This window comes from Sminthopsis crassicaudata, chromosome 2 (assembly GCF_048593235.1).
Source record: "Sminthopsis crassicaudata isolate SCR6 chromosome 2, ASM4859323v1, whole genome shotgun sequence".
Taxonomy (NCBI): Eukaryota; Metazoa; Chordata; class Mammalia; order Dasyuromorphia; family Dasyuridae; genus Sminthopsis; species Sminthopsis crassicaudata.
The window spans coordinates 329009435-329034823 of NC_133618.1; the positions used below are offsets into that span (position 1 = coordinate 329009435).

The 25389-nt window shown below is 33.2% G+C and overlaps 1 protein-coding gene across 1 annotated transcript in view; it reads right to left on the reverse strand.

Moving 5' to 3' along the window:
- The window catches only part of KCNH5 (potassium voltage-gated channel subfamily H member 5), a 472518-nt gene that overhangs the window by 317448 nt on the left and 129681 nt on the right, over nucleotides 1-25389 (reverse strand). Inside the window, exon 7 of the mRNA XM_074290315.1 lies at nucleotides 4834-5260. Within this exon, the coding sequence (XP_074146416.1) occupies nucleotides 4834-5260 (427 nt within the window). The remainder of the gene's footprint in view (nucleotides 1-4833; nucleotides 5261-25389) is intronic.

Genomic DNA, 25389 nt, shown 5'->3' on the forward strand with positions numbered 1-25389 from the left:
TTCAAGTATAATACAATTCTATCAAATCTTAGCTAAGTGACCTAAGTTCACCCCATGAATGATATATATGATGTATGCATATATAATTTATGCATGATGAAGGTACAATAGTCAAAAAAAATTAACTTACCATTATTGGTAGTTACTAACTGATAAAAAGATAGTTCTTTGATAAAGATTAGATAATCTTTACTTTCCAAAATCCAAGACTCAAATGTCTTCTGGCCCAATCTACATATATTCAGGAATCACCTCAAAAATATCTCTGATAAATAGCATTTTATCTTTCTTACAAGCAACTAGACAGCATAATAGATAAAATGCTAAACCTAAATTTGGAAAGACCTAAGTTCTGTTTCACATCCTTATTAACTATATATCCATAGAAAAATTGCTTAACTGCTCTGTGCCTCAAATTTTCTTATCTCTAAAATGAGGGGATTGGACTGGGAGACCTCTCAGGTTATAAATCTATGATTCCATGACCTCCAAATAATAAGAAGCACACCTACTGAGGAAGTAAACATTCTACTTTTGTATAGCTCTAGTTATTCTTTTAAAAAGTTGTTTTTCCCTGGGACACTAATACATTGTTGGTGAAGTTGTGAACTGCTCCAACCATTCTGGAGAGCAATTTGAAACTATGTCCAAAGGAATGTCAAACTGTGCATACTCTTTGATCCAACAGTGTCTCTATTGGTTCTATATCATAAACAGACATAAAAAGGAGGAAAGGATCTACATGTAGCAGTTCTTTTTGTAGTGGCAAGAAACTGGAAACTGAGTGGATGCCCATCAGTTGTGGAATGGCTGAATGATATGAATGTGATGGTATATTATTGTTCTATAAGAAATGATCAACAGGATGCTTTCAGAAAGGCCTTAAGAATTTGAATGAATTGATGCTAAGTGAAGTGAATAGAATTAAGAGAACATGACAACAAGATTATATGATGATCAACTGTCAGGGACTTGGCTCTTTACAACAATGAGGTGATTCAAAGTAAATCCAATTAACTTGTGATGGAGAGAGCTGTCTACATCTAGAAAGAGGATTAGGAGGAGAAGGTAGATCACCACATAGTATTTGCACCTTTTTTAAATTGTTGTTTCCTTGCTTTTTTTCTTTCTCATTTTTTTTTTCCTTTTTGATCTGATTTTTCTTATGCAGTATGATAAATGTGGAAATATATTTGGAAAAATTGCACAAGTTAAATCTATATTGGATTATTTGCTATCTTGGAGAGAAGCATAGGGAGAAGGGAGGGAGAAAATTTTGAAGTACAGGGTTTTGTAGGAATGAGTATTGAAAGCTGTCTTTGCATGTATTTTGAAAATAAAAAAAACTATTATTTAAAAAATTTTAATTTAAAAAATCAATGATGTTTTTCTTCCTTAATATTGATTCAAAATGTTAATGATTTTGGCTCTCCTATTTTGTACCTTAGAGACAAGCAGAACAAGGATAAACCTTCTTCCACATGACAGGACTTCTTCAAACTTTCAAAGAACCCTGTACCTTTAAATTTTTTTTAGTAGTAACTTTTTGCTTTTCTAGTTTTAGATAGCTTTAAAAATAATCAGGAAGGTAGTAGAAAAAAGACATTTGAGTATATCAATGAAGATATCATCATTATGACTGCTCACAAATTATTATGATGTTTTACAAAAGTTTAATCATATTTCAATTGAGATATATGAAAATGTAAGCATATGTTTCACAAGTTTTTTTGCAAACCAGAACTGATAGCTGCAACATCACTGAAGAAATGACTATTCAGTCTCATAAATCAACAATAGTTCATCTCCATAAGTGAAGAGAACAGTATATTAAGTACTTACTAATTATGAAATATATGCACTCCTTATATCTGTCTCTTTCTCTCCACTTACACAGTCACTGACCTAGCTCTGGCCTTTACCATCTGTCACCTGGACTATTGCCACAACTTTCTAATTGATCTTCTGGCCCCAAGTCTTTACCTCTCCAAAGCAGTCTTTGCACTGCTGCCAAATTGATTTTCCCGATGTGAACATAGTACCCTATTTAATAAATTCCACTGGCTTCCTATTACCTTTGGAATCAAATATAACTCCTCTGTTCAGCATTTAATGTCCTTCATGACCTAGCCCAAAACTACAGCACCTTTTCAGCCTCCTTGAACATAGCAACCTTACACATACACTGTGATCCAGACAAACTGATCTTCTTTCTGCTCCTCCTACACAATACTGCAACTTGTAAGCATATTTCTGTTGTCTTCCATTCCCAGAATACACTCCATCCTCATTTCTAGCTCACAAACTAACTACTGTCAAGGCTTTTACCTCAAATTTCTAGCTCACAAAATGTCTAGCTACTGTCAAGGCCTTTTACCTCAAGGGCCCTTTTTGATGACTTTCTTCCCCCCACCACAAAACTATTGGGATCTTCTTTTAAAAAATCACATTGTGAGCAGCAGGATGATTTCAGAGAGGCCTGGAGAGACTTACATGAACTGATGCTGAGTGAAATGAGCAGCACCAGGAGATCATTACACACTTCAACAACAATACTATATGATGATTAATTCTGATAGACATGGCTCTCTTCAACAATGAGATGAACCAAACCAGTTCCATTTGTTCAATAATGAATAGAACCAGCTACACCCAGCAAAAGAACTCTGGAAATTGAGTGTGAACCACTACATGGCATTTCTAATCCCTCTGTTTTTGTCCACTTGCATTTTTGATTTCCTTAACAGGTTAATTGTACATTATTTCAAAGTCCAATTCTTCTTGTACAGGAAAATAACTGTATACATATATTGTATTTAATATATACTTTAACATATTTAACATGTATTGGTTTACCTGCCATCTGGGTGAGAGGGTGGGGGGAAGGAGAGAAAAAATTGGAACAAAAGATTTTGCAATTATCAATACTGAAAAATTACCCATGCATATATCTTGTAAATAAAAAGCTATAATTAAAAAGTGTCTTTAATTTTAAAAATCACATTGTATCTCTCTGGCCTATATCTAGAAATGTACATGTACATTTCTTTGACTTGACAATAATATTCTTGAATACAGGTACTTCTTTCACTTTTATTTTTGAATATCCAGAACTTAGCACAATGCCTGATAACAAAGGAAAAGCTCAATAAATGTTTGTTGATGTATTGTTTTTTAATATCCACAATACAATAATATTTTGAGGGTAGTAACAGTACCTTATTGCCCATTTTACTGATGGGGAAAAAGAGAATTAGTGAAATTATATCATATAACTAGTAAGTGCTAGAGATTAGATGCAAAACCACATTAATTTGGACTGCAAATTTAGCATTTTTTCTCTATACTACATTTCTTTAAACCAGTGGTATCAAATTCAGATAGGAATAGGAGCCATTCATCTGAACCTAAAAATCCCTGGGGTTGCATATTTATTTAGTTTTGAATTTTAATATTATTGATTTTTTTGTATTTTACTCATTCGTATTTCTCAATTATATTCTATTATATATGATTCAGGCCACACTTGTAAGTTTTGTGGACAACATTTGACCTATAGACTGTTTGACACAATTGTTTTAAACAATTCCAATGACAGGAAGCTCAGGAAGCAACTAACATTTTTGGACAGTTTAATATTTCCTTTCTTATTTTTAGCTGAAACTTTCATCTATTAGTTATAGCCTCCAGGTCAAGATAAATTGAATGCCTTTCCACATGAAAAGTTTTAAAATATTTGAAAATTGTCATTTCCCTTATTTCCCAAATATTTTCTTCTCCAGGCTAAATATCCCTGGTTCTTCTAACTAATGCTTAAATGATAGTACAAGAGTCATTTTATTCTGCCAGCCACCATCTTCTAGAAATGCTTCAAGCTTGTCTATTCTAAAATGGAACGTTGATAACTTCCCAAAATAAGACATGACATCCCAGGTTGAGTCTGTACACCACTATCACTACACAGAATGCCTCTATTATTGCATTCTTGAATTGCACGAACTTTTTCATTTACTTCCATTAAAATATCCTACTATACTGAACTTGCTGTCTGCTTAGAACCTATATATATATATATATATATATATACATATATATATATATATAAAACTTAATTTCTTTCAACACATATCCTACCCATCACATTCAATCCTATACTTTATTATTTGAATCCAGCTACAGGACTACATTTATCCTTATTAAATTTATCTTGTGAGCTTCACCCTACTTTATTTCTGAATCTTAATTCTGTCAAGAAATGTATTCATTCTCTTTTCCAGCATTGTACCCTTATGAATTTTATGAACATGTATGCCTTTCTTCATTCAAGTCACAGTAAATGATAACAATATTAACATTAAATTATAGAACAGGAAAACATTTACCATATATCTATTTTATATTATATTTTTTAAATAGTTTTCAGTATATATGTCATATTTTTATGTTTATGTATGCTGGAATTTTATCAGACCTGTGATTTCATGGGTCTACAGTATCCAAAGGAAATCCACTCTGTCGATGCCCATAAATAACTGTCCAACATTTTGTAGTTTTAGAGAATTGTCTGGGAAAACTGAGAAGTCATATGATTTGCTCAGGACCACAAAGTATGTGGAATTTGAATCCAAATCATCCTGACTTGCTTTTGCACTTTTGTGTAAACAGAAGTTATCTATGCATAATATAAAACTAGCCAAAACAACTTTTCTGATAAAAAGTGATGGTAACAACAGACCAAAGTCTTAAAATTTCCTTAAAAGCCTGAGTGATTTTATTTTAATATTTCAAGAACTGTGATTAATGGTCTTAACAAAGAAATATTAAACTACTTACAGCCAACCATCATCATGGCCACTGAAAACATCTTCTCCACATCGGTGGTTGGAGCTATGTTTCCAAATCCTATCGTGGTAAGGCTTGTCATGGTGAAGTAGAGCGAGGATACATACAATGAATCCTTGCTGGGTCCTCCTTCCCATGCCCCTGTACTAGTATTGTACTGATAAGGCGTCCCAATACTCATCGCCAACTGGTAAAGCCAGCTATCATTTTGAATGCGATTCGTGACTTCATCGATGACTTCATAATCTCCGATACTGTACCAAATACAGGCTAGCCAGTGAGCAACTAGTCCAAACACACATACCAACAGCACCAATACAGCAGCACCGTATTCCAGATAATGGTCCAATTTCCTAGCAACACGGCCCAGGCGTAAAAGGCGCACCACTTTCAAAGAACTGAAGAGGCTGCTGATCCCCTGAAAAGAAAGAAATGATAGAATGACTTCTAAAAACCTGGTGGAAATGTGTGTGATGCATTGACTCACCTTGAATGTCAAGATCCATTTATATTATGACAACAGACACACAAAATGCACCTTTAACTTGCCATGAAGTAAAGAACCTGAAAAATAAAGGAGGTATACTAAAATAGAGATATTTTTAAAAATAAATGTGTTTTGTGCTTTAGTAGGCACAAGACGTTTGTTAACAAAGGAAAATTAAGACTTTTTTTTTTATAAAAGAAAAGAGTTTCTTAAGGGTAAGAGCCCTTGTCTTAACTAAAATGTGATTTTGACTTAAGAAAGCCACAGGGCTTAAAGTCAGGTAGTTATTGTTGTTCAGTCATTCAGTCCAACTCTGAGTTTTCTTGGCAAAGATACTCTAGTAGTTTGTCATTTCATTCTCCAATGTGTCCTATTTTATAGATGAGAACCTTGAGTAATTAAAGGTTAAGTGACTAGCCTGAGTCATACATCTAGTAAGTGTCTGAAGCTGAATTTGAACTCTGATCTTTATGACTTTAGGTGTGCTATCTACCTAACTACTCCTTGAAGTCAGATAACCTGAGTTTAAATCCTGTTGGATAAGTTGAGTTCGAATTTCACTTCAGATACTTACTGGACATGTGACCTGGGCAAGTCCCATAATATTTCTCAGATTCTATTTTTCATTTTTAATATGCTAATAGTAGCCTATACCTTATAAGCTAATTGGAAAGTCAAATGAGTTAACATGTATAAAGTGCTCTGAAAACCTTAAGGTATTATATAAATGCTTATTGTGGTTGTTATTCTCCTCCACTTCCAGGTATTGAAGTCTATATAAATGAAAACTCAAATAGATGAGAAGAAGAAAGAGAAGATGAGAAGAAATGTCATTAGAATAGATTTCAGGAAGAGTTCAGAACTCATCAGTGGTGAAATCCACACAATTTTTTCTATTTCTTATGAAGCTCGTCCTCAAAATGACCTATTTTCATTATCTTATCTTGTGCCAAGAGAGAACATTAGCATTGTTGGAAAGGGAAACATAATGGAGTTTTTCCCAGGGAAACTATTCTTGGCCTGTTTTTTTTTGTTTTTTTTTTAATATCATCAACAATGACTTCAATAAAATCATAAATGGCATGCTTACCAAATTTGTAGATAATATAAAGCTAAGCAGGATGGGGGTGACAGAATCCAAAGGACTATAAGAAAAAGATTAGAACAATGAAATACATACAACTTATAAGATGAAATTTTACAAGGATAATTGTCAAAGTTGCAGTGCCACGAGTACAAAATAGATAAGATATGGCTATACAGCAAGGTTTTTTGTTTGTTAGGGGTTTTTTGTTTATCCTGAAAAAGATCTGATGGTTTTAGTGTAACACAAGCCCAATATTAATTAACAGACTGGCAAGGCACACAAGCATCAATGTGTCTTGTACACATTAAGGGAAGCACAGTGTTCCAAGCTAAAGAGTTAATAGTTCCTTTGCCCTCTTCCTTTGTCAGACTATATGTGGAGGATCATATTAAACTGTAGACACTATTTTTCAGGTAGACCACTGACAAAGTGGAGAGCACATAAGAAAGAAAACTAGTACAGATTGGACTAAATATCCTGCCATGTCAGGATCAGTTGAAAGAAACAGAGATGATTAGCAAGTTGAAAAGGATAAATTGGGGTAGGAGGGCAAAGAGAGAGGAAGGAACCTGATATTATTTGTCACATATTAATATTGAAATCACATTCAAGTATTTGAAGAGCTGTCAGATGGAAAAAGGGATTGGAATTGTTCCATCTGTTTCATATGGGGAACCATATCACAGAAGTCAAAAAGTTCAGATTTAGCCCTGATGTTAAGCATTTCCTAAGAATTAGCTAACCAGATGTGGGATTGAGTTGTCTCAGGGAGGAATAGATTTCCCTAGATTGGAAATTTTCAAGCAAAAGTCTTAAGACAATAATGAATATATGGTAAAAATGGATTCTTATTCAATTATGGGTAGTACCATGTGGCCTTCCCAATGTGATTTTGTGTGATTATGTAACTGATAAGTAGCTATATTGGAATGAGGGACATAACTGAGCTGAATATCATCACACCCCGCAGCAAACATCACTGTTAACTTTTTTTTTTTTTCTAAATCCTACCACTAGTAATATGCTACCCATCCCTAAACCTGGATAGCTAGAACTAAAGAACTAAAATAATAATAGCAATTAAAAATAGCTAGTATTTCTAAGAATTTTAAGGTTTGAAAAGCATTTTGCAAATATTACTTCAACTTGTCCTTTCTACAGCCTTGGGAGATAGTTGTAATTATTATCCTCATTTTATATATGAGGAAACTGAGGCAGATGAATATTAACTTGCCCAGAAGCATACATCTAGTAAGAGCCTGAGGCTACATTTGAACTTGGAGCTTCTAGTCATAGGTCCAGTGCTTAATCTACTAAATCACCTTGCTAAAGGAAGTTAGAATTTATCTAGAACCTCTCCAGTCTTAAACAGGAAACCAATCAAAGTATTTATGTTTTGTCTGTTCAATTTACAGGCAGAAAAATGAATGATTTTATTTAAATGTTTATCCTTGAGGATATTTTGTTTTTGTATCCCTGACAACTAGCACACTACTGTGTATGTAGTAGGGATATATATTAAATGTGTATTAAAGGTTTATTAAAATGTATATTAAATTGAACTGAACTGAAAACATAATGAAGACTCACTTAAGTCCAAAAATTGCTAAATAATTTAGCTGATGTTGAGATGAGTGGTTCAGTATCACTAAATTTGTTTAAATTTGTTCTCATTACTAATTTATTCTTTCCACAGCTATAAGCAACAAGAACAAAGGACAATTTTCCATTAATATTACATAATCCATCATTTAATTTACTCTCATTAAATTAAAAAGAAAATTAATAACTGAAAATGTCTATAAAGCACAAATAGACTAATAGTAAATTTGTTAGTGTAGTACAGCTTCTGGACTCACTCTCTTACCTTCTACTAGAACTGGTGAGCTGGATCCCCAGGAACTATTTCTCACTCTAATAGTTCAGAGGGTAATCCAAAGGACTAGGAAGTGTTTTTTCTGGTACTTCTCACTAACTTCACCAGTTTGCTTTTTATTAACTATCATTTACATTAACTAATCAGATGGAGCTCATTAGCTTTGACTTGGAAGCATTTATTAAATAAATATTGTAAAACACAAACATTCCTTTAATAAAGTGTGGGATACACCTTCCAATACAGAGTTCTGAGAAAAGTGGACAGTTTCTAATTATTGGGAATCATTTTGTACCTTGATAGAATCCTCATGAAGTTTTTCATAGACATGATTTTCTGATGGGTTCTTTTAGTCTTAAAACTACCTTTCCTCAATGTTTATTTTGAATTTTGCTCCCATCAGTCACTGCTGTGGCATATGGTAAAGTGCCAGGCTTGAAGTCTAGACAATCTGAGTTTGAATCCTTTCTCAAACAGTTACAAGCTGTATGGACTCTTTACAAGTCAATAAACTTTTCTCAGCCTTCAGTTTACTTGTTTGTGAAATTAATCACAAAGAACATATGAAGGAAACTGCATCAAGAGAAAGAAGTGATAAATAAAAATATATAGAGAATGAGAGAGAGACAGAGAGAAAGAGATAGACACACTGCCTAATGGCACCCATTTTGGGAGGTAAGAAATCCACATAATAACATTATTATAAATTTAAAAGGAGTACATAATAGATTTGCAGTTTCACTGCAACCATCACTTTTTTAAACCAAAAATAAAATAAACAAAAAATTCTAAAAGGTGAAATAAGGTGATGAGGCAAGGGGTGATTTTTTAGAACCTAAGATCATTTCTGATTCTAATCTCATATGATGCTATAACCTTGTTCAGAAGTCCAAAATTTCTGATATTTTATTTATCTAATTATCCAGCCCTAACATCCCTGCTAATATCCAGAATTTCGTTCTTATTTGCTTACTGGACATCTCAAACTGGATCCCATAAATATCTTAAATTCTATACATCCAAAACTGAAATCATTATCTTCCCTCCCAAATTCTCCCCTCCTTCTAACTTCTGTATTATTGTGAGGGTACTACTATCACCCTGCAGAGTTACCTAGGAATGAAATCTAGGTAGGTGTCTTCCTTAAGTCCTTATACTCTCTCACTCCTCAGTTGTTAAGTCTTGTTGTAATATGTCTCTTACATGGCCCTTTCTCTTTTTCTGAAACCACCACAATGCAATCCCTCATTGTCTTATTTCTGGACTCTTATGTCTCTTTAGGCTGCTCTTGGTCTCCCTGCCTCAATTCTCTCCCATTCCAAGGCAACTCGTGTATCAAAGTGATATTTTTAAAGTCATCACACATATTTAACGTGTATTTGTCAACCTGCCATCTGGGGGGATGGGGAGGAGGAGAAAAATTAGAACAAAGGTTTGGCAATTGTCAATGTTGTAAAATTACCCATGCATATATCTGGTAAATAGAAACTATTAAAATATTAAAGTCATCACACACACACACACACACACACACACACACACACACACACACACACTGCCCTTCATGTCTAGGATCAAATAATAGGACCACCTGTCCAATCTTCTTGCACCTTTCTCCTTTTCCCACATGTTCTGTTATTCAATGGCATTGGCCTCCTTTTCAGCCTGAAATTCTCTCACTCATCTTCTACATTTATTGGCTTTCCTGGCTTCCTTCAAGTAAAAAGCTGAAATTCTATCTTCTGAAAAAAGTTCTTTGGTCCCCTCCTAGTCTTCTTTAATCTTAATGCTTTCTTCTGATATTACCTTATAAAATATCTCTTACACAAGATAGGTGTACCCAAAGCAACTAATGCAGTATTAAGCTGCTAAATTTTAAAAGTATTAAAACATAAAACTGCACTAAAACCTTTGGGAAACCGTGTATATCTTGTTTGTATATAGTTACATGTTTGTATATAGTTTATGCCTCATTATGTTATGAGCTCCTTGAGAGCGGGGAATAATTTTTTCGTTGCTGATTTGGGTGGATGAGGGTTCTTTTAACTTTCTTTGTACCCTCAGGACTTAGCACAAAGTTTCACACATAGTAGATGCTTAATAAATACTAGTTGTAGTTTTTGGCCACAAGATTTTCTTCTAGAGTGTGGGATAGGGAGGGATATTATACTGTCTCTTCCCTCTCAACTCCCACAATCACTCCCTTTCAAGGACTCTGTAGAGTCATCTAAGATGTTTCACTCCTTCCAAATAATTTAAGAAGTTTTAGTATATAGTTTTTGTCTTTGAATAAGTTAGTAGGAATATCTAGGAATTGTTCGTCCCTAGTTTATAATGTGACTCAATAATTGATTCATTGAGAAATATGGGTCTTCTGTGATCTACTGGGATAAAGTGAACTCTTACCCTTGCACTAGAACTATGTCAAATTTTGAAGAATACTATCTTCCCCAAGATCAAAGGAGATCGATACTAGTTAGATATCTGAAGACTATTTTAGTAGAATTATTTTTGGTAAAGTGTTGTTTTAACAATATGCAGTAGCATCACCTTTGAAAGTAGCCCAATTAAGTAAGTCTCCTCTTTGTAGATATGATAACAATGATTTTATAATAACACTGGCAATTGTTTAACACTTTGTACCTAAGAATTCCTTCACTTGCTTCTCTTTTTGTTATTTTAGAAGAGTTGAAAGGTCATTTAAGACCTTTCCAAGCCTGCAATAAATTTGCTTTTGTTAACACCTCCACAGGTTACCGTAGAAACCTTTGTAAATATCCCAGGTTTTGTGTCTATGAGTGCATGCATTTCCTCACCATGCACACACACACAGACACATATACATGTGCACACACACACACACACACACACACACACACACACACACACACACATTAGTCTTCCAGTGCCATTTAAGGGTCCCATTAATTTAGTCAATTACACCTTAGACAAAGAATCAATTACCTCAAATAGCATGGGCAATGTTTTTAACTATAGATCCCTTTTAACAGAACTAACGAAACTGGAAAACATTGTGACATTGGGCATAAACAAGCACTTAGCATGGTGCCTGGCACATTGGTATTTTTAAAATGTTGAATGGGTTGATATTGAAATTGAATCTCTCAACATATAAAAGATTTCTTTCAAGCATCAAAAAATAATATGTGCTCTAATCTTATAGGTTCAGGAATACTTCAAAATGTCTAATTGTTTGCTTTATGACAATTTTATCAATTCTAAATTTGTTTATAAAATAAAATAGCCCCTTAACCAGATAAAATATTTTAGTTAAACAGTTTTAAAAAATATGAGTCTGATCTTATCATTCTCCTCTTTAAAACATTTTTCAGAGTTAATCTATTCTTGCTCAGTAATGAAAATGAAAATATTAATACATTTCAAAAACAGGTTGCATACTCCTTACACATTTAAATTTGATTCAGTATTTATTAATTTATTAATTTCCCATTATGTAACTAATAAGCTACTTCACTAGGTACTGGGGATAAAAGACTCAAATGAAACAATCCACTTACATTCTTTTGGGAATAGGAGGGTGGGGTGCATTATGTATACAGATTAATTATAGCACAAGAAAAAATTGTGGAAACTGAGAGCACGACAACTGGAGTAGATATGGGAAGAATTGAGGAAAGTTGATCCTTAAAGGAAAAAAACAAGGATGCTAGAATACAGAAATGAGGAGTGAGTCCATTTCAGGAATAGAGAACCATTTGTGTCAATGTGCAGAGATGGGACATTTAGGGTTGATTTCAGGAAACACCAAATAACAGTTCACTTTCTCTGTTGTAACGAATTTGTACCTTCCTTTAAATCTTCCTCCCAAGAAGTCTTCCATAATCCTTTTTAATATTAATGATTTTCCTCTATTAGTAATTTCCTATTTAACTTGTATAGCTTGTTTGTATGGATTTCTTTGAGTGCCCTCCCCTCTATTAAACTGTGAATTCCTTAAGAGTTGGCACTGTCTCTCACCTTTTTTTGTATTTTGTATTCCCAGTACTTAACACATTGCCTGGTACCTAGTAGGTACTGTAATACATGTTTATTGAATTATCAAATTTAATTGTGAAAGGCAGTGGCCTTAATTGTGGCTAAAAAGGTAAGTGAAATGAGTCTATGGAGATACTTAAATGCCAGGTTAATAATTTTACTGATGGAGGAGCAAATGGCATAGTATTTAAGTGCAGGTCTATGATTCAAAAAGTTGAATCTGAACTTGAATCTTGACCCAGACATTTGGGACCAGTGTGATCTTGAGTAAATCATTTTACTTTTAAGAGATTCATTTTCTGCATCTGTAAAATAGGAAAATTAATACTTGAATTTAGGGTCCAATGAGGTAATATATATTAGCCATTTTGTAACTCTTCAAGCACTATAGAAATGTCAGTTATACAGAAGGAGTACAAGGGATAATATTGTAAAAAATTACCTATACATATGTACTGTCAAAAAATGTTATAATTATAAAATTAATTTAAAAAAAAAAAGGAGAATCCTCACTGGGGAAAAAAAAGTATCCAAGGTAATAAAACTCTGTGCTCTTAGAGAGAGAGATCTATCTGTCCCTAGTACTCTCAGAACCCTTCTTAAGGAAATGTTTTAATTAGGACTCAGTTGGGTGGGAGAAGCTCCATCTCAGTAAATCAATATGGTAGAAATCTTTGATCACTGTGTATGTCCCTATTCACTCCCTGCTTCCCCTCTCCTCTAACTTGTCCCCTTGAGGTACAAGAAGTCACATGGGGATGTTAATAAATATATCTATAAAAAAAAAAAGAACTGTCAGTTATAACTATTAAATGCCTAATTCAGAAGATTGTATTTTATTCTTTAGGCAAGGCGAAACCATTCTCTTATTTAAAGAGGAGAGTGATAAGATCAACTCATATCTTTTAAAACTATATAACTAAAATACTTTATCTGGTTAAGGGGCTATTTTCTTTTATAAACAAGGATAATGGATTCAAAATCTAGAGGGGATGGGGGAATGGAGAATAAGGGAGATAAAGCTCAAATAAGGTCAGTAAGAATAGAATAGGGCTTTAATTAACTATGGCTTGTATTACAGAAAATATAGAATAGGTAATAGAGTTTTTGAACTAAGATGACCTAGGTTCAAGTTTTACCCAGATACATACTGTCTTATGACCCTAAGCAATTAATTCTCAATGCTCTAAGCAACTATTTAAAATTTTAAGTTCCAAAGAGGGTTCTGACTTGGGCTAGCAAAATAAGTTCCAGAGCAACATTAATAAAATCACAGTCCCAAGTTATTTAACTAAAAATAATGTAGAAAACAAATAATATTACAAAAGTGAATTTGAAGCAGCATACTTTTATGAAGATATCATACTTCACATGTACCCCAATTCAAATAAAGGTAATTAGCTAGCCTTCCCACTTCTTATAATAATTCCCCAAGGTTCAAGGCTGTAACTTAGTGGAATATCCATGGGAAACATTTGGCCTATTCTAGGGCCGGCATGCAGTGTATGTATGAGTTTCCATGTTGGTTTCTCAAACTCCTATTCTGACTAGTTTATCAGGTACTTGGTATGACTTTATCACCTTAAGAGTCTTTGGTAGAAAAAAAAAAAAAAGAGTCTATGGTGTCCTGTTAACATAAACCTCTTGCTTCTATGTAATTAGTTGGGATTCAATATAAACCTCTTGCTTGTATGTAATTAGTTGGGACTCAATAAGTGCTAATAAATGTTATTGAATGTTTCAAGGGTGTGATGTCTATCATCCTCCTAGGGACAAGGCTCCCGTGGCCCCTACTCTATGTTACAAGTTGGCGTGAGCATTACATATATATATATATATATATATATATATATATATATATATATATATATATATATATATATATATATATATATATATATATATATATATATATATATATATCAATGATCAAAGTGAGCTCACTAGTCAGAATTCCACCATGGCAGCAGAGAAATCTTAGACCTTAGATATGATTTAGGGCTGGAAGGGATTTTAGAAATAATCCATATGGTAATATGGTATTCATGTATTCTTTCTATCCCTAGATTAATGGATAAATTTCAGGCAGTTTGTAATTTTTTAAATGGTAATTATGTCAATAAAATCCTATTTATTTTATAATTTTGTGTATTTTAATTTATACACTTAAAATTTTATACACTTAAATCATGCTGAGAAGAGATCCTTAGGCTTCCAAAGCCTGCCAAAAGCTCCACAAAAAAAGTAAAGAATCCTGATTTATTCCAATCTTATAATTTTAAGAGTAAACAAGCCCCCCAAAATGAAATATCTAGGCTAAAATTACATAAGCATAAGTATCAAAACTAAAATTTGAACCCATGTCTTCTGACTTCAAATAGCACTCTTTGCAACACATTATAATGCTCCTAGTATACAATACCTTACATAGTGTTTAGACACTGTTTATACAGTGTACTGTCTACTAGATGTTTATCTAGTTTAGTGTACTCTGTTGAGATCACTGTCTACCAAGATCCAGCAATTTTTGACACAGTCATTCCCTAAAGCACAAGGAAAAGCTCACAAGGTATTTTTATGAATGTAGTCATCACTGACCTTGTGACACAGACTTCATTGCCCAGTCCCTTGATCTATTATGTGTTTAAGACTTTTAGCAACTTAGAACATAACCCAGTAGGCAATATTTTCCCAAGGAACATGTACAAAAAGGCTACAACACAGGTTCCCAGAGAAAGCTGCCCCATTAACCAGACTCCCTAGAGCAGAATTACAGTCACAGAAAGGTCTTTATCACTCTTATTCCCCTTCCTTACAAAACACATTGCTCCATCTTAACAGTACAAAATACAAGCCTAGATGACTAGTCTTTCCCCTCTGTTGTCCACTTCTACAGTCATGCTCAGAGTAGTGAGAAGCTAATGTTCTCATTAGGATTACTGACAGCAGTTGCTATCTTCCTACCCAGAAAATCAACTGTCTTGACTTTCTATTTTAGTGAGAATCTGCTGGACTACACATAGGTGATATATGATAAGATAAGATATGATATGATATGATATGATATGATATGATATGATATGATATGTTATGCATATATGAATTTTTATCTGTATTGTTGTGAAAAAAAATTTGGGGATGAATTATATATTCTAATCTTAAAGAGATAGAAGAAACCATGGAAACTATAAAAGTAATTTAAGGAAGAAGTAAGAGGTATCTATTTTGGAACATTTGCACAGAAGAGAACATCATCCATTTTGCTCAAAGTGTTGACCACTACCAAGATGACATCATATCTATGGGACTGAGGCAAAAGCCTGAAAAAAAATTCAGCATCCTCTCTTCTCTAGAATGATAGTCAACAGAGATTCTAATAAATCCCTTGAAGCTCTTGGTTTGGGGATATGCCAAAAAAGGTTTTTACTTTATTTACATATATTCCCTCAGGAGCAAACTACAGAGTAACAGAATGTAAGATTTCAACTTTACCCATAAAGGACCTGAAAGTCTAACAAGGTGAGGAGGAACATTGTAACATATGCAAATATCAGTAGAGGTAGAACAGTGCAGAAATGCACCTTTTTCCCCTATAGGTATCAATGTGCCAGTTTGAAATTTTGACAGTGGGGTCTGAATACAGAAATTCCAGGCTGCTGGGGGTCAGTGAGATCTAGTAAGTGTAGCTAAGTTGAACTGAGCCATGCCCTGACTCTATTACTACATGAGTTTCAGTTTCCCCAACTGTAAAATAGAAAGAATGATATGTGAGCATCATCTACCTCATAGGGTTGTCTCTGGGATCAAAACACAAAATGTTTTGTGAATTTCAAAGCACTATATAAATCTAAATCAGTATGTTCTGTATGACTCTTCTATGACTCCCCTTTAGACTGTAATCTCCTTGCAAGTGTTTCGAAACCATCTTTTATCTCTTAGTATCCCAAAGGCTTGACATAGTGCCTAGAAGATAGGAGGCTGGTCTTTATTAACTTTTTGTTGACTAACTATAGTAGCTGATTCATTGGGTATGCAAAATAGTTTGTGAAAAATTACGTGTTTGCTGGTTGTATTATTACAAAATTTAAAATATGAGAGTGTGTTATATCTCTTTTGTTTTGTTTATTACATAATTTCAAGTGAATTTGACATGCATCAAATTACTGATCAACATTCTTTAAATTCCTAGAATAGGTGCAAACTATAATACAGTACAAAACTGTCCCCTATAGTGTTTCCATACATCAAATCCATCAATTACATATTAATTTTTTCTCTGATATCATGTAATTTTTTTCTGCTAAGTTCAACCTGGAAAAATCTATGACATAGGGGAGATATAATTTATAAGAGGATGGCTACCACTGGTTATATTTTTTTCTATTATGAAATTTTTCTAAAGGTCAGAGGAAATTGAAAGAGGAACTAAGAAAAAATATGACAAACCTCAAAACATACACACACATACTCTATTGTAGATATCCAATGGCATACTGTCATATTTCACATCTAGATAGTGCTATATGCTCCCCTGATAGTAAATTTGGTAATTATCACTGGAGCCAGTTTAAGAGTGAGGATTTTAGGCTTATAAGATAATAGTTCCAAAAGGTTATTGTGTGCAGAACTCTGTAAGCATCACAAAGCCACAACTTCCTGATCTTCTTTTAAAAAATTGAAGTCACCAGCACAAGCAGCAGCATTAAGTGACTTGCCCAGTCTCATGTCTAATGAATGTTTGAGGCCAAATTAGAATTCATGTCTTGCCAGTTCCAAAATTAGCCACTCTATCCACCATGCCAAGTAGCTGCCTATCTGTAAAGACAGAGAACTGTACAAGTCTAAGTGGAAACTAGTAAGAAATACCTGGGTTCAAATAATTTCTTATACTATGTGAATCTGAGCAAATCAATTAAACTTTTTATGTCTCAAACAAATTCCTCTATTGATATATGTATATTTACACATACAAAAATTTTATACAAATATATCTGATTTGAAACTAGTTGAATACACTGGCAAAACAAAAATAGCTTTAAGAATTGATTATGTAAAAATATGCAAAAATGAGTTTTAAATAAATTGGCTTTATTTACAATTGTTATTCAAATCCTATTGAACTCAACATGCATAATGTTTGTCTCTTTTTTTCATTTTAAATTCAAGTAATCTAGATCAGTTAAAATATTTCTGTCTTTGAAGTGGAAATCTGGATTTGTAACATTGCTCTGTGTATACATTTAACAAATGAATTTTGCTGCTTAATTTATGAATACATAAACCACAATATAAGTGTATGAATTCTACTTTGTTACATTGTAGAAGAGTCATACAAACATACACAAAATAGCTTAGTAGCTTGTGTGCCTATTTTTTTTCCCTTTATGAAATGTTTTATCTATTCCAGTACCAGTGAATCCATCATTTCACTGATGAGGGTTTTCTTTCCAGTACAGATTGCAAATCATTCATATCTGCTTGCCCTATGCCATTGTCCATAAATTCATTACAATGTATCCACCCCACATACTGAAAGTTTTCTTTGAATTCTCTTCACATTTTGAGGATACCAATGGAAACATGCATGATGTCCCTTTCTATGTCTTGCCTACCTTCATTATACATATTTGAATGTGAAATAAATAATTCAAAAATTAAAATAAAATCACAATAAATGTTGATTTGAATTGAATAGAACAACTGGATACACAACAGTTTTAGGGAAAGATTTTGAATAACATTCAAAGACCAAGTGCTGGGAGTGAAAGAGGTTGGAGAGATGTTCCCCTGAGAGAAAAAGATACTCAAATATGAGATAGTAAGCACCAAAAACAATGCAAGCATCACAATATTTTTCTTAGGATGCTAACCCTGCCTACTTCTTAACTTTTTTTTTTCTTTTACTCTCCCTAAGAGCTATCTTCCACCACTATAAAACTTCCAAAATCACCAGAAGATTCCTTCAGCTTTGAATGACCTTGGTAATGATATAGACATGCCCCTATAATAATGTGACTTTTTTGGGTAAGTACATTTTAATTCTCCTTCTCTTATTCCCCTTATAAATACAGTAGCTAAATATAGGAACCAACAAATGCTAGTCTCAACATCATCTTGAAATTCTGTTCATTAAGTGACCTTGAGCTATTAAAAGCAGAGATGAGATAGGTACCATGAAAAGTTAAAAATACATGCTAAAATTTTCAACCCTATTGCAAATACATTAAAATTAAATATTAAAATAAAAGAGGTAAGACAATAGGTGGCACCTATATAAAATGGAAAGGTTTTATATAGAAATAAAATTTTAGGATCTTATAATTTTTCAGAATATAAAAAGTTATCATGTTTTAAATGATAAATTAAGACAAGACCATATCTAAAGTAGTTCTCTCTAGTCAAATTTTCTTACTTTTAATCTAATTCCTTCTTTAAAAAATGAAGAAACAGAGATGAAAAGAACCAAAACAGAATACTGAAAGTTAATAGCTAGTTAATGACAGAGGCCAGATATCCTAGGTCTCCTGATTGAATCCACTAATCAGTAGATTTCTACTATGTCATTATGACTTGAATTTATGGTTTAATTGAAATATTAGAAAGTTCTTTTTTGTTGTAATAATACTATGAAATAGGTAAAAATGAAGGTATTTTAAGATTAATGAAGATGGAAGGCTGATATTGAAAACCATATCAAAATTAAGATTTTTGCCAAATAATTTTTTGCATTAAAACTTATTATAATTCTAACATACTCCAGTATTCCAATGGATTTGTGATTCATAGATAAAATACATTCCCTCCAACAATGTAGAATGTACTCTAAGTAATACTTTTCTTTCCCCAATTTTTCTGACTTTTCTGACATAATTGAGAACATCAATTATCCTTCATTCTCACTACTAGTCTGCCCCATCTTACTTTTTTATTATAAATTGATTTTATCATTTATACTGCTTCTATATATTATCTTACTTATAATCTGTTGCAGTCTGTTCACTCTACCATATACACTTTGGGTGTTTTTTGGGAGATCCTCAACTTCACACTTTTAGAAACTATATGACTGCAATCAGATAACAAAAGAATATTTGTCTTAAAAAGCTAGACTTTTGTTTCAGGAAGAAATCTGAAGTCATTAAAGGAAATCTAATTTGTTTTCTTCCTTCTCTTCAAATCTGTGCCCAACTCATGATCTACTCGCAGTTTGACAAGTCATGTGCATGCATATATACAAACATACATAGGTATATTATATGTGCATATATACATATGCATGTGTATATTTACATGTATGCATGTGTATATGTACTGATAGATTGCATTGGTGATTGCCTAATTAAACCTACTCATACTAGGTTTTAGAATTATCTTTTTCCCCAGAATTCTTTCTCATTTCAATAGCACCATAGTTCACAGTCTATCAAGAATAGTCTTGATGTTTTCCTTGAATCTTTTTTCTCTCTTATATTTCATATCTATTCAGTTCCCAAAAGTTTTAAATTCAGTATTTGTGATATCCAATCCTCTTTCTATTCCAACGTCCACAATTTTAACACAAGCTTCCCTTCCTTATCACTTTTAAGAATCTTTAAATATCTTCTTACAGGTTCTTTCTACCTGAGCAGCTTGGTGATTCAGTGGCAAACTGAAGTCAGGAAAACTGAGGTCAAATATAACCTCAGACACATGCTAACTGTGTGACCCTGGACAAGTAACTTAATCCCGTTTGCCTCAGACTCCTGAATTGTAAAATGACCTGGAAAAGGAAATAGCAAACCACTCCAGTATCTTAGGCAAGCAAACTGCAAAAAGGGGAGCACAGAAAGTTGGCCATGAAAAACTACTAAACAATAATGGTTCTCACCTAGACAACTAAGTGGTGCAATGGTGACAGTATAAGATCTGGAATCAGGAAATCTCATGTTCCTTAATTCACATCTGATACTCTGAGCAAATCACTTAATCCTGTTTGTTTCAATGTCATCTATAAAATGAGCTGGATAAGGAAATAATAACTCAATCCAGTACATTGGCAAAACAAACAAACAAACAAAAATAACTTAAAAGGGTCCTGAAGCACTGGACACCACTAAAAAAAAAAAAAAAAACCACTGAACAACAACAAAATTATTTCCACTTGTTTCTGCCTTCTATGAGCTATTCTCAATAACAACTAATCTTCTTTATGTTGAAATCTAGTCCTATCACTTTCTGAACTTAAGGGTATAAAAATCTCCTTCTTGTCTATGAAATATAAGTAATAAGTTCTGCTTTCTTAACTTGGCTCTTCACAGACTAATGCTATTCCATCAATTAAACATTATCTTCCTTCTACTTCCTTCCATAACAGATGTCTCTGAACAAATGACCTGGACTACTTATTGCAGCAAATATAAGGTCTATGCTTCCCTATATTTATGACTTAGCTCTTACCATTCCCTTTCTCAAATGTCTTTTCTCCCTTTCCAGTCAACCGAATTCCTCTTAACCCTTTGAAGCACAGCTTCAAGTCCATCCAAGTACTTGCTAGTCTTATTCCTTTTTTCAGCCTCATATAGCACTCTTATTTAGTATTGCTGTGTTCCTATAATTTGTTTTGGTGTTGTTTCTCCCTGTGACACTATAAGCATCAAGAACACAGGAACTGTTGGACACTAATTAGATGTCCTAATAGGCATCTGATCTGTCAACCTCCTCTGGTGACTGTTACAGTAAGCACTTAAATTAATGTGATATTGATTTTTTATATTAAAACTAAGGCCCTAAACACAAGAAAGAAAAGTCAGATAGTAGGTGTTAAATAATGTGAAATGCAGTAGTATATGTTTGTCATTTAAGACTTGCTAGTTTACAAATCTTGAGAAATTATTAGTTCAGAAGACCATTTGAAAAGAATAAAAGATTATAGGAAAATAAATTTTCCTTGAAATGAAAGCATTGTTCAATTATTAAGATATTTATTATTTTATAATTCTTACAATTCAGTGAAGTGATTTTAATTATAACCTTAAGTTAAATTCATCAATGACTTAAAACATCTTAAAGACTAGGATACCCAGCAGGATTTTCAGATGAATGTATTAATTTCACTCCATTGTGGGCTACTTTTCTGTTTCTACATGATGTGACCGTGACTCCAAAGGCAATATCACTAAGTACAATATCTACTAAGTGCAAGCAATTTTGAAGGCTGTATAGTATAGCCCCAATGATCAACCATATGTCTCCTATCTAAGAACTGGCCTAAGTTCTTCAAGGCAGTGAACATTTGCAGAGTATTAGCTTTCAGATGATAAATGTTTTGGGCTTCAGAAACCCAAAAAACAAGGTATGAAAGGGTTTGTTATTTGAATTGGGGTGGGAGAATACCTTACTAATGAAATAAGGAAGAGTTTATAAAAAGTCTTGAAGTAGATTAAAGTGTAGAATATGATTTTTGTTTATTGGTGTCACCATTATTCTTTTTCTGAGAGGAGAAAGAGCAAATTAAACTTTTTATCTCATTAAAAGATACTTCTCTACTAACTGATGCAGAATAGTTGATAGAACACTGGATCTGGAGTCAGAAGGACCTGAGTTCAAAACAAGTCTCAGGAAGTTATTAACTATGTGAGCCAAGGCAAGTCACTTAATATTTCTCTTGGTTCCTTTATTAATAGTGCCCACCTAGCAGGATTTTTGTGAGGATTAAATGAGAATATTTTAAGATACTTTACAAATCTTAAAGAGCTATCATTAAATAAGTTATGTCATTATTGTTGTGAATGTTATTGTTATTTCTTATGAGTCTTGTGCTTCATCTTCAATCCATTTTTTGTCAGATTATTTAATTTGACAGGATAATCTTCCTGAAATACCACTTTATTCATTTTAAACAGATTTTGCTAATCTTCTACTCTTACTATTTCACTCATTTTCCATTTTACTCTATCTTCCCAGATGTCCCTTTTCCATCTATGTACTACAATGATTTCCACTGTTACCATTACCCCACCTACCATCTAACCAGTGCATTACTAACAAACAAATCTTCATTGCTAACATCAAATATGAATTTGACACCATCAATTATCATGAAGGCAAGTTAAGATATGATAAGGATGATGGAGAAATCATATTCAGTAGCCTCTCCCCTCTTTGTGCTGTTCTGTCAATTTGCAAATTCTGCAAGCCCCTGAGGTCAGACACATAAATAAGAAACATTTACAGACTTATTGAAATATTATACATTATTCTGTCTTTAGGCCATTCACTATATTCACATCAAGGATATAAAGGAGGGGTTTTATTTAATAAGACTTAACATCTATAGAACATTTTATACTATACAAGCACAAGTTATATGTTAACTTATTCCAGTCTCATAGTCCTTTGTTTTATAGACTAATAACTCATCTCAGAGAGGTTATATGATTTGACTATAAACAAAAAGTAAGAGACTAAAATATACAGATTGAAACAAGCTATTTTTCACTTTCTTTTCATCTTTCTTTTATTCAAGTCATCTTCTGCAAAATGACTTACATGAAAATATTTTACATGAATGCAAATATATGAACCATATTAGATTACTTATTGTCTCAGGAGAGGAAGAGGTGGAAAAGAATTTGGAAATGAAAACTTTTTTTAATATTTTAAAAATTATTTTCAGATGAAATTGGAGGAAATAGTAATAATAATAATAATAATAATAATAATAATATAACGAGTAAGTGATAACTATAAGACTAGAACCTAGATGTTATGATACCTACTCCAGAGCTGCCTTTCATGTTTGATGTAGATCAAAGAGTATGTTGTATTGCAGCAGAATGTAAGCTTCTTGAGAACAGCAATAGTTCTGTTTATATAGTCAGATCCTTGACTAGTACTAAGTATATACAAGGTACTTAGTAATTGATAAATTAAGCATTCTATGTGTAACTACATAGACACTGTACAACTTCATGTCTTCAGACTTTAGACTGAAAAAATCTACAAATGAGAACATCTGACAAAATGTTCTGCCAATAGCTCCAAACCATGCCAACCCCCCCCAACTCTAGGCATTAACATACTTCCTCCAAAGTAGAAACTTGAACTCTGCCCCAGAATTATCCCAGATTCTAATAAGTGAATTTTCTCCCTAACTTTTCCAAAACAAAGGTAGTACTTCATACCTGGCCACCAGCTCCAAATTATATTGTCATGCACACAGCACTCCTTTAACTCCCTTCTCTCTTCCCCAATTAGAATTATAAGTTCCTTAAAGGCATATTTTATATTTATCTCCCTAGTGCTTATCATGGTGCTTGACACAAAGTAAACACTTCATAAATTATCTATTTATTTATCATCTCTCTGATCTATTTGGTTGTCCATCTATGTCCTGAATTTCCATAGTCCACAAGCTTTCAAATTCTCTTTGAGACTGACTCTAGGAAAGAGAAAGAAAAATATTTCTTATGGATATGTAGTGGGTGCTAGCTCTTCAACATGTCCTTGGCTTCCAGCTTGCCTGCCTAGAGTCTTTGGAGAATTTCCCCTTAGATGAGATTGGAGTCTCTCTCATGGTTAAGTGTATCTCACTCTCAGAAGTTTATTTACTCTTCTGTATTTTCTGGTATATTACAATCTATATGACTTCTCTAATTTCTGTTTTCTATTTAATGGATTTATTCTGTATTCACTATTTGTGACTTTTATAACCTAAAAATTTTGACATGAAAGAGCAAGCCAGTACACGCAACATTAGAGTACTCTCCCCTTTAGATAAGAGTCCAGGAAAGTAGCTTTTAATTCAATTATATCCTGAGATCAACAACATTTAAGGAAACAGAAAGATACAATTCTCTCACCTCTCTCTCTCAAAGGAGAACAATGGAATCAGCCTTGTAATCATTTCTCCTTCTCCCTCAAGACAGGACTTATAGTGTCACCTGGTAACATTCTAGATATGTCTAACCAATGCCGCCACATCTCTAGATGTTTAGACATCCAATATGAATATATGTGTTTGTGTATATCCTATATAAGTAGCTATGTAGTAGACTACATAACTAGCTAATGGTAGTCCAGAAGTCCCACTGTGGATCTATGTGCAGCTTTATATATAGTACATTTATTATGTACTTCTTATCTCCCTCCTCCTTGCTTCCATTTAAATTCACCTTGGGAAATCTTATCATCTAGCAAAATCTCTTCTGCTTAGAAACTTACACTTCATCAGAACCTACTGCCCCTCTGATGTTAACACAAGAGCCTCAACCTCTATTTAAGGAGAGGGGACAGGAGAGATAACTAAAATATTTTCTCATCCCCATCACCACCATTTCATTCATTTTAGACTGGATTTATCTGCCATGTGTCTGCCATGAACCCATACTTTTTCCTCTTTCCCTCTCTTTTTCAACTTTCTTTTGTTTATTATATTAGATTGTAAATTCCTTGAGGGTAGGAACTATCTTTTTTTGTGTGTGTATTCCCATTGTTTAGCACACTACCTATCACATATTAGTCACTTAATAAATGTTGATTGGCTTACTATTTCTGTACTTGACTACCTCAAACTGCTTAATCAATCAATTAATCAACATTTATTAAGTGATTAATATGTACCAAACTTTAGGATAAGTGCTGGGAAGAACAAAACAATTTCTGTTTGTATAGATCCTAAAATACAATTATTTCCCCTTATATCTCTTCCTAATTTCTTCCAAGTTTACAATATAGTCTGACAAACCACAAAGTTTAATGAAAATTGGGAATGGTTATATGAAAAACATATTTTATATGAATGTCAACTATCAATCATTTTTTTCATTTAACAGAAAAGAATACCATTCATCTTTGCTGCTTAAGTTTATAGGTATCTTTGTCCTTTTGTGGAAGGAGGGAGAGATTTAGAACTGTGGCTTCATTGGCACAGGGAAACTCCTGTACAGAGGAATATTATTAAGTCTTCTACAAAATATAAAGTTGTTTGGAGCATGAGAGATTATGTGACTCACCCAGAGTTGTATAGCCTCTATATTTCAGAGGCAGGCCTTGAACAGAGCACAAGTGAGCTCTCTATTATGTTACCATGCTTCTTTGAAA